This window comes from Athene cunicularia, assembly GCF_003259725.1.
Source record: "Athene cunicularia isolate RWA chromosome 6 unlocalized genomic scaffold, athCun1 chr6_part1, whole genome shotgun sequence".
Taxonomy (NCBI): domain Eukaryota; kingdom Metazoa; phylum Chordata; class Aves; order Strigiformes; family Strigidae; genus Athene; species Athene cunicularia.
In genome coordinates, this window is record NW_020799105.1 from 7,345,200 (window position 1) to 7,363,698 (window position 18,499).

An 18,499-nucleotide genomic window follows, 5' to 3' on the forward strand; every position below is an offset into this window, starting at 1 on the left:
CACAAGAAACTCCCTCCTGAAAAGAAGATGGTTTGTCTCCATTTGAAATGGGGCTGCTCACTTTTTTCTTGAGGCAAAACAAAGGACACAGAAAGGGTAGACTCAGCAGTAAACAGTAGCCAGTTTCCTGGTTCAAGCATGGACCTGGAATATGGGAAACTTGGGTTCAAGGCACCCTCTTGAGACAGACAGAGAAATTTTGTCAGACTCAACCTCTGCTGACAACACTTTCAGGATCTGTGTACATGAACTCTTCAGGGTGAGAGAAAGGAGCTGATTTCATCCTGGCAATGACAGCACTTCAATGTGACACTGGTTCAAAGTTATACTCTGAACCCGGCAGGAACCTCATATCTCCTGCTATTTCACATGGAAGCTACTGGCTACCCCAAAGCTGAGCTGTTCTAACCTTTATCATGGTTCTGAGAAGCCTCTTTGGGGTTTAAACACTAAAACAAAAAGTACCCAAACATTGCTAGAAAGAATCCATTATCTCCGTCCCATAGGTATTCAGAGTGCTTTGCCCATTAGTGGGAAGGGCTGCTTTGAAAACAGTGCTGAAGAAACTGTCATCCTATTTAAGTTCCTGAGGGAACTCTGGCTCTACCAATCTTGTTTCAAATAGGTAGTTAGTGTACAAAGGCACTCACTTGAAGGGTAGCCTCCATGGTTATTAGGTTACAGCATTATGGGTCACTGTCCCTTCACAATGAAATGCCATTAGTTTCACTGTGAAAAGAAACACAGTGCATTTAGGGATTTCCTTTCAGCGCTGACACCCTCTTTCTCCATTTAAATCAGATGTTAGCGTGGGCCAAGTCTGGGATTATAACCAGGGCAGAGAACAGCTGTTACACTAAGACAGTTCACTGGTGACATTATATGACCAAAGGGTCAGTGTTTCACTCTGCAAAATAGTTCATTAGCTGAACAAATTAACCATGGCTGATAGCACTTCTGTCCCTTTCCCTTCCAAGACAAACAACACGCATGTCTGATCACCTGAGCCCACTGCTGAAGCCTGTCCTGTTTCCTTGTGCTCCATGAATGTAAGTAGAATTTGATCCAAACAAAACAGCTCCCCTCCAGACAAGAGCATTCCTTACACCAAATACAAATTCCTGGGGACAAATACCCTCCAGTTAGCCTCAATGCTTGCAGGGGAAATGCATGAGGACTTTAGACCTACTTTATGAATTTTCAATACTTACAATGGGAAATGCAATAGCAATATCCCTGAAATAAGCCAGAACATCCCATAAATTCACCTACAAAAGAGATTGCTGCTGTGCGGCTGTCTTGCAATCTGAGAGACCATAGAGAAGGCAGGGTGTTGAATTTTCTGGAAAAATCAGTAAAAACAGGTTGGGCAAGCAGCATTGGAAACATCCAGGGGACTGTTGATCCCACTCTGGGACATGAGGAGGGACTAGACATCATGTTAAAGAAGCCCTTCTGAGTGATTAATTTATGGTTTGATGAAAGTTATTGTCCATTAGAGACATCAGAGCAGCCAAGTTTTTTAACTGAGAAATTACCAAATTACCTTTTTCACCATCCCAAACAATGTTCTCTACTTTGTACATAAAGCAGAACTGTTACTGTGGCTTCACTGACATCCCATTCTTATTTCTCTCCTTCCCCCACCACCCAAAGACATAATATCATTTGCAACAGCGTTCCCAAGTACACACCCTTTCATCTGGTTTTCTTCTAAATGCTCATCAGACCATGATGAAACGCAAGTTCTTCTGAAGACACTTATGAGTTAATTGGCTGAAAAGGCTGGTCCTTAAGTAGAAGGATTCTACTTTGTTTGTAGCCCAGATGTCTAAGAACATGGAACGTGTCCTTCTGCCCATGGTCATCAAGCCAATTTCAGTGATGACTGAGCCCCCAGGGCTGACTAGAACTAATTCAGCAGTTAAGCAAAAATACTGTTTTCAGAGTTTATGAAAATGGCTTGGGAAAAACAAGAACCCTTGTTTGCCCTCACTGATAGGGAGGTTATATGAAGCCTTCTTTGGAACCACCTACAGAAACTATGTCAACTCTGAGCAACTAATGTAGAATAAGATGGGTTTCATGAGTTGTGCTGCTCACTGATAAACAGACTTAGGACATTCTGTAATGTTAAAGTTAACATAAACCAAATGAAAAGCAATAGCAGAGACATCTTGAGAGAGTATGCTGATAGAAGCTGGACACTTCCTCGTCTTCATTCTGTAAGATTACATTCAGAGCAGCCCCTTAGTTGGGCAATAGCACAGGTCAAGGTCTGCCACAGCCTCAGGGAGCTGGAACACCCAGGTCCCAGCTAAACATCCTAACCACTGATTTGCAGGTACTTTTAAAACTCTCTTGCTCCATGGTGCATGTTGGGTTTGTGAATTTAACTAGATCTTTTTCATCACAAAGATTTCCTCACTTCTGAAGCACTGCCAAATCAGCACATAAATACGCTCTACAATACACGCTGCCAACACATGACACTCACAGCTGCTACCCTGAAGTGCTCATTATGTTTTGACTTCCTTTTATTAGCGCAGGTTTCTGCCAGTGAATCAGTCTGCTAGTGGAGACAGACCAGGAACTGCAGCAGAAGACACAAGTAAGGCAGTTAAAGCAGAGGTAAGTTGCTTGTACATATGTATTCATGGTATTTTTCTCTGTTGCCTGTCTCTATAAAGATGTTCAGTCTTGATTTTGTGCAGCTGATTCTAAGAATAGACAGCTTTTTGTCTCTCTGAACATTAAGCCAATTGCTAAGCACAGAAGTGTATATTTGCTTAGGTTAGAAAATGAAGAAGTTCGACCTGCACAAAAGAAAGAAAAAGAGCAACTATTTTATTTTCCTCTGCTTGTTTTCTTCAGTCTGAGAACAAGGGAATGAAAGTCCCAGTATTGTAACAGTGTGTGTAAACTGGACCTCCTGCTCTCACAGTGTAATGCCCCCATTTGTTTTGTTAGTGAGTAAGGCAGCAGATTCTCATGTGCATTTAGTCACAGTTGCTTCTCTGGTTGATGTGTGTATGCCTTACACCTTATATGAAATAAATTTTAGACTGCTTAAAGCATAAGGATAGATGGTTGAATTTCTGAAGGCTTGCATCTTAGTTTCACTAAATCTTAAAAGTACCTAAAGAACTTTAAAGGGCATTTCTCTCTCTGACCTTTTTTCCACCTAAGTATGTTCTTTTATGACAGTTTACCATGACCAATATTTCCTTATGATTTCATTTCACTAGAGAAAAACAGATATTCACATCTCCTAACTGTCTTTATTCCTGAAGATTAAGGGACCAGTGGCCTGCCAAAGTTGGTATTACTTAGCCCGCTGCATCTGATTAAAAAAAATGAATACCTGGAAGTCCATGAGCCATGCCAGCAAAGCCAGGTGATCATAGAGTGCATGAGAAGAGTTTGCCCTAACAAGAGAAATAATCGAGCCTCTGCATTGCCTCAACTAGTCTTGGTAGTGATTTGAAAACAAGCTGAGACATTAGCAGAATTTATTCTTCACAAATGAGATTCCCCATGCAGGGAGGGGGAGGCATATTTTACTCCCATTAGAACAGAGTAAAACAACAGAAAGCAAAAAGAGTGTTATGCTGACTGAGTATGTAGTTGTGAGGCTTCCTGTTTGGACAATAAAAATTAAGAAATATTTAAGGGAATTGAATAGAGTGTGGTTTCATGCCAAGTTTAAAGTTTTGGGTGTTTCCAAATGGTGCTTCATTCCAACTGTCTGATGACTCATGGGATTTGATTTCTTTAAATTAGTTCAGTCAAATTTAAAGGTTAAATTGAAGATCAGAAAAAGTTGAAACTTATTCTCCTATCAGGAGATTTAGAGTGTGCAAAAATCTCTTGGTTACCCTTCCCTCAGACCCACAAATCCTGCTCATCCTCCCCATTACTTGCCAGCAAATACTCTCTTATTTTCTCTTGATCTGTAGCTCTATTTCCAATTCCTAATAAACTTCATAAAGCAGCATGTCTCATCATAGCAGATGTCTTATGCTAGAAGCAGATTCCAGAAACATGTGGCTGCATGAGAACCTCTGCTCTTCATTAAAAACTGTATTCTCCATGTCTAGTGGACCTAGCAAAGCTTGGTTTCAGAAAGACTTGTTTCCTGAGTCCACTTAACTTCTTAATGCAAACTATAATACAGGCAGGTCTCCTATGAAATTCTCTCACAAACCCTGATGCCCTGTGCTTGCTGTGGCTACTCTGAAGTTACATTGATACTGACTAGTTGGCTAGTTCACTCTTGCTGACTGCTCAGCTGGTTGAAGAATGCACAACAACTGCCTTCAGCCTGCCTCCCCCCACAGCAAGGCAATAACCCCACTGAACAGTCCTCCCCCAGCAAACAGTCCTCAGGAGATCCTGCAAACCCCATTACCTTACAGACTTGTATCTCAGTGCTGAACTTGGCAGATATTTACCAATGACATCAAAAGTTAATTACAGGATGGACAGAAAGATAAGCTCACATAAACATGCCCTCTTTTTCTAAAGAAACCAAGCCTACAAGAGCAATAATGTCCCCAGCCATTAGAGGTGTGGCAATCTTACAAGACTCCTTGATGAGCTGAAGCCTTACGTTGCATTACATGTCCTTTTTGTCCCATGGATTCTATTGTTGAACACTTAGGTAGCCTGCCTGATCTTTGTGGTCTTTATCCACATGTAGAATGGCTGCTACTTTTCTCTTCACAACCCTCATTCTCTTCTTACACATGCAGGCACAGCATACAACAATTAGATGTGTAAGGGCTTTTCCAGAATGTGTAAACCGAGTCCAGAGCTTCATGGATGCATCCCATTTGTACAGTTCTTCACATTGGAAAGAAAAATCCTATCCTACGTAGTTGCAGCTCTTTTGTAGGCAAGGAGCACTGAACATGTCAGTACTTCTTTTGCTCTCCAAACAGTTTTAACTCATAGTTCCACACCCAGTAATCTTCTGGGACATAGAACATAGAACCTGCTCTTCCCTTGTCTAGGAAGCATTTGAGACAAAATTTGCATGTTGAAAAAAAGGTCTGGGAAGCTCACAGAGAGCAGTGCTCCTGCACTCATTGACTGGATTCTGGAAAATAAAGACTAAAACTTGGAAGTGTGTCTACTGTAGGTTGAATTGGCATAAACCAGTGCTAGATAGACTGCACTCTGCAATTTCTGTTCAGAAAGGCTAAAAAAGCCACCAGCCAATCCAGGAAAGGGCAAGATCTTACCTTCCATAACCAAAAGAAGATTTGCAATATAGACAACCATTTCTGAGATAAAGGAGACAGGCCCTTGGCAACATGAAGACAGTTTCAGGATCCATTGTTTACTGCTCTAAAACCAAATAATTCTGTGGTTTCTTGACTGGTGGCAACCATCAGCTTTGAGAGACAGAAACTTAGAGTTCAGAAGTAGCAGTAGGAAAAATGCAATTTTCTGGGGATAGGAGAGCAGGTTCTTGGAAGAAATGGGTAGCCAGGGGCTGGTGAAGAAGCCCAAGGGGATGGTAAATGGAGACCTAGGTTACTCAGTTTCAATCTGAAAGACATGGTCGACTAGGAACTGACTCATGGGGCTTCTGGGGAGCCACACAAGGTCATTTTGTTTGCTTCATATTCTCAGCAAAACTAATTTCAAACAGAACTTGAACCTGGTCTGGGGCACATCACCTCATGGTGAAAGCACAAGCTGGCACTGATCTGGTGAAAGCATGCTCCCCTAAACTCATTACGTCTCCTCCCAGAGTCCCTGAATCACCCCTGACACTTGCACAAGCCTTCACAAGACTCATTGCACCCCAGCACACTACTGACCAGCACCAAGAATGGCATTTGATCACAAAGAATGAGAGGGTAGGTAGAAAGAGAGACTGTCCCAAACCTCTCTCACCTCATTCCTGAGGAGACAGGACAAAAGTAGTGCTTTCTTCTCCTTTCATGTCTCCTGCTGGAAGAGAAGCGGAGATAGATAAAGACAGACAAGCTGAGTGATGGTCATCTCAGGCACTCATGCTTCTTTGTCAAGCTGCTGCTTGACTCATGCCAAGACCTTGCCCTGTCTACCAATGACAGCTCCCTTGTCATCTGCAGAGTTTCCAGGAATATTCTCACATGGTTTCCCCAAGTGTTTTCCTCACCTGTTCTGCAACCCTCCAAGTCACACAGCATGAGCTATGGACACTCTTTCCTCACACAAGTACTTATTCTGGCAGCCTCTTAGGGAACAGATCTTGGGCAACCTTCAGGAGACTCCCCAGCTGGGTCTTCCTGTGGAATTCCACAGCACACTCTTCCTAATGCAACCACCCCTGCATGTGCTCTTTCACACAGCCCCAAGATGTGGTGTCTCCTCGTGTTGCTCTGCTCCCAAGGAATTGTCTTTTCAAAAGGATTCAGAACACCCTCCGCTCTGAATTCAGACACAAGCCAGTACAGGAAGACTCGCAACCCTGAATGCTTTATGAATGTTGTAAGTTGGGTCACCTTCTCTCACTTTCTTTCTAAAGCATCTCTCCCAGTACCACTACCACCCCATCACTACAGTCCCTGTCAGGAGGATAATAATGGCCCCTTCCACATTTTCTGTTTTGACAACCTGCCTTTTCCAAAACCACTGCATTAGAGTCACCACTGCAATGAGGTCTGGCTCTGAATGTGCCAGGGACAGATGCCACTCTTGCACACTGCGTGAGGACAGACACATAGCACTACAATGGAAACTGCTGGTTGCTAGTTTTGGCTCTAAGGCCAGGCAACTCCCCAGAATCTCATGAGGGGTACTGGAGATATAGGCTACTAATTTTGACCCCAGCAACAGAAATCAGCCCTGAACTGTGGCCAGAGCACATATCTGATCCAGTCCATATCAAACTGAACAACAGACAGCCTACATTTAGGATGAACCCCAACAGATATATGATGAATACAAAGCTGGGCCATGCCTTATGACACTTGTTTGCAGTCATCTTGCTTAACACATGTTGGTATTTTGGGGTACCATACAAAAATGGGAAGGGTGCAAATCTGTCAAGAGAACAAAGATCCCTCCAACACTATGATAGGGAGTATTGGCCTAGAAGAAACCTTGATATCCAAACAGTCCAAGCTACCACAGAATTCCTTTGCAGTGGAGGCAAAGACTGATTTCTAGTCTCAAGGGAAGCAAAGTCTTCCCCTTCTGTAACAATCCATTTGCTCAGTACAGTGCCAAGGGAGGTTGAACCCCTTCCTCAAACAGAAGATTCTCACAACACAAAGTAATCCAAGGCACCTTGCTCTGAATCATCAACGATTTCCCCACAGTACATGCAAAATCAAGTGTAGGTGGTCTCATGAGTTCCCTATTGACAAGAGCTCCACCCTTGTTTGCCATGTCTTCATGGCTTGCCTAATCACACTTTGGCAAGAAAGGATTCATTATGGACCAAAACCCACAGCTTTTGGCACTGCCTCTACAGATACTGTTACATATTTAATCTGTAGAAAGGTATGATGTGTATCAGCCTTGCAAAACATGACAGACTATCACCCAAAAGGTTAGTGGATCAATACAGTTCTGTCTTGTCCCATAATATGGGGTCCAACCAGACAACTATGACCTAAGCAGATCTGAAAAAGACTTTGATATATCTTCTTACAAGACCTGTAATACTTATTCTCATCCAGGGTCCCTGTGGCCAGGGACCTCACACTGCCATCACAGAGCAGCCACATCCACGCTGCTCAGCTTGATTACCCCCTGAAACAGAACATCTTGCATGCTAACAAGATCTCCTTTGGTTTCCCACAGAGTGAAATCATCAGATATCATGGATACCCCAGTGAGGAATATCAAGTTACCACAGAAGATGGATACATTCTTGGTGTTTTCAGAATTCCTGCTGGGAGGAACAACCAAAATACAGGTGTGACACAGTTACAGGACATAAGGAAAGTCTGAGAGCCAACACTTACATGGGTTCCCCATCTTTCCCCTTTGCACATTCAATGGCATGTTCCACACCTTTCCATCTCAGCAAGAGCACCTAGTCAGGAATGTGGCCTGAATTCTGAATCCATCTAAAGGCCACACATTCAATGTCTCCATCCTTATTTCAGACTTTTCTAATAATTTTGTCATAGTTTTTTTCTCTCAGTTTGGGGAGGTTTTGCATTAACACCCTAAGTAATATACATTTAAAATAGAAACCTGGCAACAAAGCCTCTCAGGTTGGGCATATGAATATTAATTCCTAGCCTTCTGAAGGACAGTGATATTCTTAGGAAAGTGGTAAATAATCAGGTCATCAATGAAAAGCAAATGCATTTCATCTGTTTCATCACATTTTCTGAATGGAATAAAATTTTATATCTGGAATTCAAGGTACCCTGTATACTGCTGCTTTGTTTATTACTCCTTGTTAGAATTATAGAATATTTTTTTTTTTTTTTAATGACTCCTACTATTTGGATCTCCTCCCTTGGAGATAATCTGGACCAGCCTCACTCTCAAAGTAAGGTTAAGCAAAGTTTGATCAGGGACCTCTCAGCCTTGCTCTTATTGAATAGACCTACAGGTAGATATGCTTCTTTGAATTAATTATTATCTTCCATACACTGTTACGCCTTCAGTAGTTTTCATCTGTGGGTAGATGATTTCTATATAGGAACCTGTAAGTTTTGCCGTCCAGTGCAATAGGAGGTGGGGATAGGCCTCTTCATTAGATTCTTTATTTGCCAGACCTGTCATGAAATGGTTATGAAATGTCATGAAATGATTCTTGCCTGCATGGAACAAATCCTTCAGGTTTCTCAGACCAGTATCTATGCATAGTTTTCCTGGGAGCTTCTTGAAGATGGAAAGATTTAAAAACTCTCACAAACTAAACTGTGAACCCCAATCTTAAATACACAGTAACTACTGCTCCAATATAAGAATACTTTCATCTTTTCCAGGGCAAAAGCCTGCAGTCTTCCTACAGCATGCTTTTCTAGGAGATGCTACACACTGGATTTCTAACCTGCCCAACAACAGCTTGGGCTTCCTCCTCGCAGATGCTGGCTATGATGTCTGGATGGGAAACAGCCGAGGGAACACTTGGTCTTTAAAACACAAGACCCTTAATCCCAGCCAGAAAGCGTTCTGGAAGTTCAGGTACTCTGTAGAGGGAGAATTACTCAAGACCGAAACTCCAAGGGGACTAGATAGTTTCAGCCTGATGGTTTTTACCTAAACCAGCATCAGAACAGGGTCTACACCAACAAAGGAGAGTAAAGAATCAGGCAAAGAAGCTTACTACTACTACTCAGAGTTGGGAGCATCGGCTGGGGAAGAGATATCAGACACTGGGAAATGAAATGGGATGCTGAGGAAAAAGGAGACAGTACTATGAGAGGGAGATCAAGAACCTCAGCTGGAACAGGCTGAGCAGCTTTGTCCAGAAGTGTCATCTCTCTCAGCTGAATTCAACCAAGAGAGAAATGTGTTTTGTAACCCATGCTAGTGAAATCACTGATAAAATTCAGTTCCCCAAGGACTGCAGCTGACAGGTGAAACTGGCACCTCCTTTGCAAAGATCCCAAGGCATCAGGCAGCCTGGCAGTACAGCTGTGTCCCTCTAGCCCCTTCCCAAACTCAAGCAAGAATGCAGACAAAGTGTGCAACCTCACCTTTCAATGGGTCCTGCTTGTTGCAATAAACAAAACTGACATTCAGTAACTCACACTGTGATAGCCAAATTGCCTGCTAGCTTTTTGTGTTTCTCCCCTGTAGCTTCGATGAAATGGGTAAATACGATATTCCAGCAGAGCTGTACTTCATCATGAATAAAACTGGACAGAAGGATGTATACTATGTTGGTCACTCTGAAGGCACAACAACAGGTAATGTCAGGACACTCATAGTTCACAACGATACATGTTCTTGCACGATCAGTAGGTGGGTCTCCCCATTGGTGCAGTTGTTTTTCTTGCGTGTAGAGAGCTAGCAAATGTAGAATAGAAACTCAAATGCCTTCTGAGTTGAGATTTGGAAAATATGAAAAACTTTTCTAAAACCAACTTTGGCTACCCTTAATAAGCAAAGAAACTTAATAACATACCCAAATACAGTTCAAATTTAAATAATTAGAAACATAAAAGTTATTATTTACTGAGTACCTCAGGTACTGGCACTGGGTATTAAACTCTCAGCAACAGGAATTTTCATTAAGTTCACCTTTTGGATTAAGACATACAATTGTTTTCCTTGTGAACAGGAAGGAAAAACTAAAAATATAGAACAGCACATATAATACATAATTTCAAATAAGAGAAGACAAGGAAAAAAACCTTCAACATTACTAAATCAGATGATTTAATGGCAATCTAACAATTTAAATAACTGGCCACATTATTATTTAAAAACATATTACCAGAGACTGAAAATCAGGAAAGAAAAAACATTAATAACTTATTTTCTCTTAGTGTCAGCCTTTAGCATTAACTCACTTCATGGCCTATGAATGAAACTAACTTTCTTTTAGCATCAGCTGAAAGTTCCTAATGTTTATGTGTAAGATCCATGAATGGACACTGACTAAAATTGAGCAACTGCCAGTTCATTGTGTAAATTACTCAGAAAAAAAAGAGATGGAAATGTGGGGAAATCATATATTGTCACAGCTCCAGACCTTTTCTTTATTTTCCCCCCACAAGGGTATTTAAAGACCTTCATGGCAAAACAAACTAGCCATCTAGGCTTTCTTCAGCTGCCTTTGATGCAAACAGTCAGTTGAAAACACTCAAAGCTCCCAGTATTCAGCTAATTATTCTACAGTTTCATGGAAGCATGAACATACATAGACCTTTAGAGACTATAGTCTGAAAAACTAATTTTTTTAGTTTTTTGAACTTTAGAGGGAATTGATTTTATCACGAAACTGTTCTGATAAAGGCAATGTCCAGACATGCTCTAAACCTCTGAATGAACTTTGCTTCACAAATAAAATTCATTTAAGAACTTAGCTTCAACACTTGCCTTAGGTAAAACACGCAGCACAGACCAACATGGACAACAGACAATGGGCTCCAAATCTAGGTCTCACCTCTTGCTTGCAACCTACTGCTTATTTATTTCTTTTGTCTGTGGAAGATGCCTACACTAACTCAGGCTATCTCTTCTGTGTTTGCAGGCTTCATAGCATTTTCTACATACCCTGAGCTGGCTAAACGGATAAAAATGTTCGGTGCTCTGAGCCCAGTAATCACAGGTTCATATGCTACAAGCCCTCTGGTTAAGATAATAAGTGTTCCTGAACCTCTGCTCAGGGTACGTTATTTTTCCTTCTTAGAGACCCAATACCTGACTTACCTTCAGAGGGTTCACTCAACCTGAGATGAAGTGTTCCCAAACAGGTGATACACTGATACTGAACTTGGGATGAATCGAGTGCTCTTGAAAACTCTGTTCCCAAACTCTGTGGGGAAAATACTGGAGATACAGGGCTTGTAGCAGCAGGTCCCAGTGAAGCAGACTTGTGAAACTCTGTCTCATCATAGGACTCTTGCTGTTAACTAGTATTTTCTGACCTCATGTAGGAGGAATGAAACCAGAGATGCAATAACAGCCATGACAATCTCTGGGACTTCAGAAATGAGTGAGCACTGAGGTCACTACACTAGAAATGGAAGGATTACTTCCTCCAGGATTGATGCCAGTAATACGAAGAAGGAAGGATATGTAATGCACTGTGGGGAAGGTGTTTTAAGGGGTACTGGGAGGGCAAGCTGTTTCAGCAATCTTTGCATACTGAGCTAGACTGCTAGGCTATTTAGCAACAGTTTCCTGCATAAAATGGTCCTGTAACAAGGAAAAAAAGTTGCACTTTTCCCTTCCCTCAGTTAGTATTTGGCTACAAAGGAGCTCTGCACCAGATCGGATTTCTGAGAGGACCTGTCACACAGTTATGTGCAAGCCTGGATAAGTTTTGTGGCCATGTACTCTGCTACATAGCTGGAGGCAACATAAAAAATCTGAACACGGTAAGTGTATGCAAGAACACCTACTCAAAGTAAAACTAAAGTGATTTTGGAAGTTACATTTGTGTTGTGCACTCTATCCTTATCGAGTAAATATTACTCATGTAAACATATGTAAACCATAATGTAGTTCTCACCAGACCAAGGGAATGCCAGGACATTGTTGGGCGTGAACAGTGCCAAACAGGACCAAAGCTAATGATGTATGGGACCAACAACGGGGAATATTCCAATTGCCAAAACAAAGAACTGAATTCAGTCTGGAGTTACACTGCACATGCCAATAGATATGCCCCCCTTTGGAGCTAAGCCAACCAGATTTTGGTCATACATAAATGCTCTTTAAAAAGAACCCATAGATGATGGAGTAAGCTTCTTGGTAACACAGTTCCCAGTTTCCTTTCTTAGCATGTGGACACCAGGGTCCTCTAAATACTGGAAGAGAGGAAAAAGCTCCTTTTCTCTTCCCATTTTCAGACTACTTGCACCAGATCTTGGTCCCTAAGAACTACTGTAAGGGGAATTTTCCCATTTTGTTGTCTTAGAACTAGGTCCAACAACTCAATCCACAACATATAGATCTACAGAAAGTCTTTGCACTGTGTCTGAGAAGTGCAATGTACCTACAGTGAGATTTACAGAGTAGTGCATCAGTCAGAGGGGACAGGATAGACAGGAGAGTTGTCCCTATGCTTGCCAACACATGGACACTGTAGTGTGTCTTAAATCCTCTTTATAGTCGCCAAAGTATGGAGAAACTGGCCCGTGTAATGTTTGTTACTGCAACATGTGTAAAGACTGGGGCCCTTTTTTCTCCATCTATAACAACTTGTAAAAGCACATACAGGAAAGCAGTGAGAATCAAAGGTTCAATGCAAAAGCAATTAAAGGCATTGCAGCCCTTTTGAATTGCAGAACTAAACCATTAAGGATCTTCCCTGACTTGGATTAAGTCACTTATGTGGTTCTCAGGACAAGTTAAAAAGTCTGGGAAGGAATCTGGGGAGATGGAATTAGAACATCTCCTCAACAGAACCATAAAAATGCAAAAAGAAGAAAAAGCAATCTGTTTTGTAAACTGAGTTCTTTAGCACTAGGAATAAAGTGAATAGAAAAACAGATCTTCAAAAGACTTACACATCCATGGATGTTTAATGTGAGGTGAGGAATCTACTTTGAAAGGACTGGAAGGTTTTTCTCTACTGTTGATGAACCACAGGGTGCCACAGTAACACTATCTTCATGGAACAGACTAGCTTTCATGGAGAAAGCATTCTGATGCATACTGTCATCCAGTTATTCCTAAATCTGCTTCTCAGTTTTCTGTCTGATAATTGCAGCATATCCTATTAAAATGGAGTTTTAACACAGCAGCAGTATGTTGCTCAAGTCCTTCACAGCTTTATTCTGTCACAGCACTGGATCACTGCCTTTATAACACTTCTGCTTTCTCTCCAGAGTCGAATAGATACATACGTAGGACATTCCCCTGCTGGAACATCAGTGCAGGACATTATTCATTGGCATCAGGTATAACGGCGTACTGACGTATAAACAGACTCTTACCACTGCTTTTATGCAGCCAACAGCCTACAGGGAAATCTAGATGCAGTGGATCTGGGAAAGTGCCCATCACACCTTCTCACGTGCTGCCATGAGCACCTGCCGCAGAGGGAGCACTGTTTCCCATGGCTCACCAGACCATTACCTGAACTGCCCCTTTGGTATCAGGCACTGAGATTTCCCCAGGGCACATCAGACCTCTCTGCATGTTGGGCTCTAATGGCTTCCAGCCTTCATCTTTATTTATGAAGACATTTGCCTTGAAAGCTGCAGAAGTGAACCAAGCCTGGTCCAGGCACTTGGCAGGCAGTAGGAGGATAGTGGAAACTTGCTCAGCCTGGGGATGAGCCAGACAAAGAAGTAATGTAGGTTAAAGCCTTTCTCCCAGAGTTAATTGCAGCTTGGATCACCTCCCAAAGCCAGTTAACCACACAAACGCTTCTGCTGGCACAAGCAGCAAGTGGGGAACTGCCTTATACTACCTCAGTACCTGGCAAGAATCACTGCTCTTCAAGAATGTTCCCAACAGCCAGGTTTTTTTCAAAACCCTTTTAGTCACTTTTATAACTGTCCAGATCCTGGATTCCAGTTCTCTAAAGGTGGATTTCTACTTGTTCTGCTTGTGGTCTGAATCAGACCAGGGCAAGACAGCTCCAGCCAAGAAATACATCACTGCATGTGTCTAGGCACACCTGCTGAGCCAGGACATATCTGCGTACATCCTGTAGGCAGACCCCCCATTTCTGCAAACACTTCATATGGTCTAGAAAATAGTTCTGCTCCTGAGGACACCCCTGACAAAAATCCCCACAGGATACACCTACCCAGAACCAGGAAATGGGGATAAACCATTGATAGCCAGTGTCTTTACAGCCTATTTTTCCAGCCTCTAATGAAATCAAGTGGCTACAATGGGAACTCTGATACAGCAGGATAGAAGAAATTAGAAAAGGCAATACAGCAAGGAGATTTCTACCACATTCCCAGTTGAAGCCTTGAAGTCAAGGTTTTCTAAACTGACAGACACTGACTTTCTCTCACCCTGTATTACATAAAACCGTTCACAAATGAAATTACTTGTGAGGTTTGTGTAAAAAAAAATAAAAATAAAATTACAAAAACCCCAAACAAACAAAAAATGTCAAACAGATATGTACTGTATCTTCACTCATCAGTTCTGCAGGGCATATATCAAATCTTTTAGTCAACACAGGCTCAGGAATGCTAATGTCTAATGTTCCACCTCAAAACTTCTGTCAGAGCACAACTCATGTATAGCCAAACTCTTGTAAGTACGGCCTCTGGAAATGTCACCACTACTGTGAGCAGATCAGACAAAACTGTCACACAAAAGATGTCTAAGGAGAGGTCTTACATTACACTGGACTAGTAATAGCCCTGACACATTCTAGATGTTCTAGACATCTGTCATTGTAACAACTGAACCCCAGCTCTGCATCACAAACACGAACCCCAACTTTAGCACAATTTTAATAACAAAACATACCAAGGATGGCAGCTGAGGGTCAGGAGAGAAAGTCAGCAAGAAGAAAGGCAATGAAACCACTTGCCCTACGATCCATTCTAAGTACCCCTGGAAGCCCACAAACAGGAAGGAGTGGGAGTTATTCACAGTCCACTGCCTGAGCCTTGGTTTCAATCACAGGCAAGAAAACATCTCCCACACTCTGTTTCTTGGTCTCTCAACACTTACATTTTACCTGATCTTTTAACAGATAAGATGTGCAGGCCAATTCCAAGCTTATGACTACGGCTCTAAGGAAAACATGAAGAAATACAACCAGGTAAGGCAATGCAGTTTCCTGAGAACTCATCCTTGGGTCCTGGCAAAAATAAGAACAGAAAAAAAATATCAGATTTTAGCACCTTAAGTGATAAAGAGGGGGAGAGTGGTCTGAGGTAATGTTTCACCTGAATCTAATACTCATACTTGTAAGTCTATTCACAGACAAGGCATAGACAGATCCTTGCAGACAGCTAACAGAAATCTGTTTTGCCTCCCCTACTGATGCAGGGATGTGTCCAACATGTCAATTTACCTGCCATTCCCAAAAGGCTAAGAGCCACACCCTATTCCTAGGACTGGATGAGTATGCAGCTCTTCACTTCCCCAAAATCCTCAAGCTCTGCCTTTCAGTTAAACACTAGACTGGGGCAGGGAGGGTGGGGGGAGTGGAGTGGAAATGTGTACCTTGGTGTTGGGAAGCTACCTACCGTAAATAGAAATAGACAGTGAAAGGGTGGCTCTCATCCTTATTGCTTTATTGTATTGAGTGCAGAAAGGAGAGAGATGCTTGCACAGAATCCTTTCTCTAAACACAACTTCTGATGCAACAGCATTCACTCAGGTCTCCTTCTTTCTTACAGTCTACTCCTCCTACGTACACAATAGAGAAGATAGGCACACCAATTGCTGTTTGGAGCGGCGGACAGGACAAATTTGCAGATCCAAAAGACATGGCAAATCTACTTTCTCGGATTCCTAATCTCATTTACCATGAGCATTTTCCTGCTTGGGGACATCTTGATTTCATCTGGGGCCTTGATGCAACTGAGAAAATGTATAGGAAAATCATTGAACTAATGACAAAATACTTTTGAAACCACATGCAGAGTGTTGATGCACTCAGCAAAAATCTCCAAAATTTCTATTTGGCAATAAGAGTGCTACCTGGGGAAGAGGTAAACACACAGACACACATAATGGATACCAGTGTATGTATTTATTTGCATATGTTCATATCTTGCTTTCCTCACAGCTTGAGGTTTTCCATGGTGTTACTGTGACTGCTGTCTTCCCGAGAAGTTTGAAGTGTGTAGGAATGAAAGCTGAAAACATGAATATATTTGAGCACACACTGCAGGGATCACTTAATGTGGACAGATTTTATTTCTACAAGAGTAATTTTCCTAAATCTAAACTCTGGTGTTCTCATGTACATCTCATGTACCCCACAGAGGCATTCCCATGCCCAATTTCCGTCTTCCCATGAAGAGCCGGAAGTGGGATTTTCCCATTTCTCTGTTGATGTACAATTGACATTTGTTTAAATTAAATCATTTATCCACTTGACAGAGAACTTGGGGTTTTTTTTTCCTTTTCCCCTCCTCACATTTACCTGCAGCATCAACACAACCAAGAGATCTTCAGACACAAGAAAGTGATCAGGCAATAGATAACTTCCAAACATCAAGCCATCCAATCTCAGAAAAACTCATAGAAGTATTCTCCTGCCCTCCAAGCCTACACATCACCTGAAGGTTTGTTCATGGACTCTAAACCCCCCAGCTTCAAAGACCATGTATGGCAGCTGAGGAACAAGGAGATGTAGACCTGCCTGTTAGGCAAGCTGCACTCCACACAATACAGCTTCCACGTTGACACTGGCAATGAAGTTATTGCAAGCATTCTGAGCTATCAGCTTTGACTTTTACATAACTCTGTGTCTTGACCATTCTTTGCTCAATGATTGCTACAACATGGGAAAGCAAACAACTGTTTTCCTTTTCCAGCCATTAACCCAAAGAGGTAGCATCTTCATTATCCATGCAAGTGTCTCACAAGTTGATTTGGTAGGTAAGAGTGTCTATCCCCAGGTTACACCCAAAGTGTTCATTATTACAAGCTCAGACCAGGTAGCTTTGTTTCCCAGAGCGTTTGTGGGTGGGGTCTCAAGCTCATATTGCCCAACCAAGACACTTCATAGTTGTCAGCATCCAATAGAACAGTTACAATAAAAAATATATATGTATTCTGCAACACAGAAAAAATACACCAGCTTGTTCATGCACCTAGTCTAGCAGCCATGAGCAGTGCTGATCATGGCATATATCATCTGAACTTATGACAGCTTACAGGAAATGGCCAAAACTGTCATCAAAATAAAGATCCATTAGACCAAGAAAGCAAGATACAGCAGCATTTGAAAGGAAATGCCCCTTTATTGCTGCATTATTAAATCACAAAGCGCCAGGCCACATTAATACATTGCTTACCACTGCAGGTTTTCTTCTGCCTTCACCTATGCAAGAGAAGAATCATTAATTTATTATTATTTTTGTTGCATGCATTACTCTGAAAAGCATGCCTCTTGTCCAGTCCTGTGGGAAAGATACCTCCGGTTCCCATCAACAGCATTTCATTTATTGATTTTTTTTTTCTTTAGTACAGTCTTTTTATTGGAAAGATAGTTGAGAGACTTGTTTCTCTACTGCACCAAACATGTTTTCATTATTATCTCTTAATGCGTTAAGCAACATGGGAATTTGCTTTGTGGTCTCCAGCAACTCATTTAATCTCTTTTTGCTGTTTCTTATATGAAAAAATAGAGAACACAATCCTTCCCTGGTAGCAACATAGTGATAATTAAGGTGTGTGAAACTTGTAGTAGGGATGAAAGGAGGAAATGCTAAGCTGAGAGATCTATTTTCCCTGTCACTCCCATAGTAGGAAAAGAAATACTAAGAGGAAGAGTACCAGACTTTGTAATTGCCGTGGGTTGTTGTTCAGTTGTCAAGTGTATCCCCTATGGAACAAGTAACACACTTTCTAAAGAATATTTTATTTCTGCATTTGCTGCCAACCATCTTGTGTAATGTTTAGGCTTCCAGAAGTACTATAGCTAGCTTTCAAAGTCCATAGTCTATGCAAGTTAAGTATAAAACTGGGGAAGCAGATGGGAAGGGCAATATTTTGAACACTACTGTAATCATTCACAGTTTAGCAAAATCAAATGAACTCCTTTCAGCCCGTGTGGCCTTGGGAGTACTGAGAAGTCTCACACAAAATAGTCAAAGTCTGCAGCAAAGAATGGGTGGATTTGGACCAAATCTTTATCAAGTAATAGCCCTCAATGTTCTGCAGGACTCCGGCTCCTATGCAAGATGGATTATTGGATGAG

The 18,499-nt window shown here is 41.8% G+C and overlaps 1 protein-coding gene across 1 annotated transcript; it reads left to right on the forward strand.

Annotated features, from left to right (window-relative positions):
- The first annotated feature begins 113 nt into the window (after positions 1 to 113).
- On the forward strand, positions 114 to 16,214 carry LOC113481419 (lysosomal acid lipase/cholesteryl ester hydrolase-like). The gene is made up of 11 exons (XM_026851032.1): positions 114 to 1,049; positions 2,550 to 2,631; positions 6,348 to 6,486; positions 7,807 to 7,921; positions 8,952 to 9,150; positions 9,769 to 9,878; positions 11,168 to 11,304; positions 11,877 to 12,017; positions 13,473 to 13,544; positions 15,314 to 15,382; positions 15,966 to 16,214. The coding sequence occupies exons 3-11, from the start codon at positions 6,355 to 6,357 to the stop codon at positions 16,197 to 16,199; spliced, it is 1,209 nt and encodes a 402-aa protein (XP_026706833.1). The 5' UTR covers positions 114 to 1,049; positions 2,550 to 2,631; positions 6,348 to 6,354; the 3' UTR covers positions 16,200 to 16,214.
- The last annotated feature ends 2,285 nt before the right edge of the window (positions 16,215 to 18,499 follow it).

What these genes read in the sequence shown, in the direction of transcription:
- LOC113481419 (XM_026851032.1), top strand. Translation starts at nt 6,355, where the DNA reads ATGTGGTGTCTCCTCGTGTTGCTCTGCTCCCAAGGAATTGTCTTTTCA. An exon ending in CTGAATGCTTTATGAATGTT is followed by an intron (nt 6,487 to 7,806) that starts GTAAGTTGGGTC and finishes GGTTTCCCACAG; the next exon opens with AGTGAAATCATCAGATATCA. An exon ending in ACATAAAAAATCTGAACACG is followed by an intron (nt 12,018 to 13,472) that starts GTAAGTGTATGC and finishes CTTTCTCTCCAG; the next exon opens with AGTCGAATAGATACATACGT.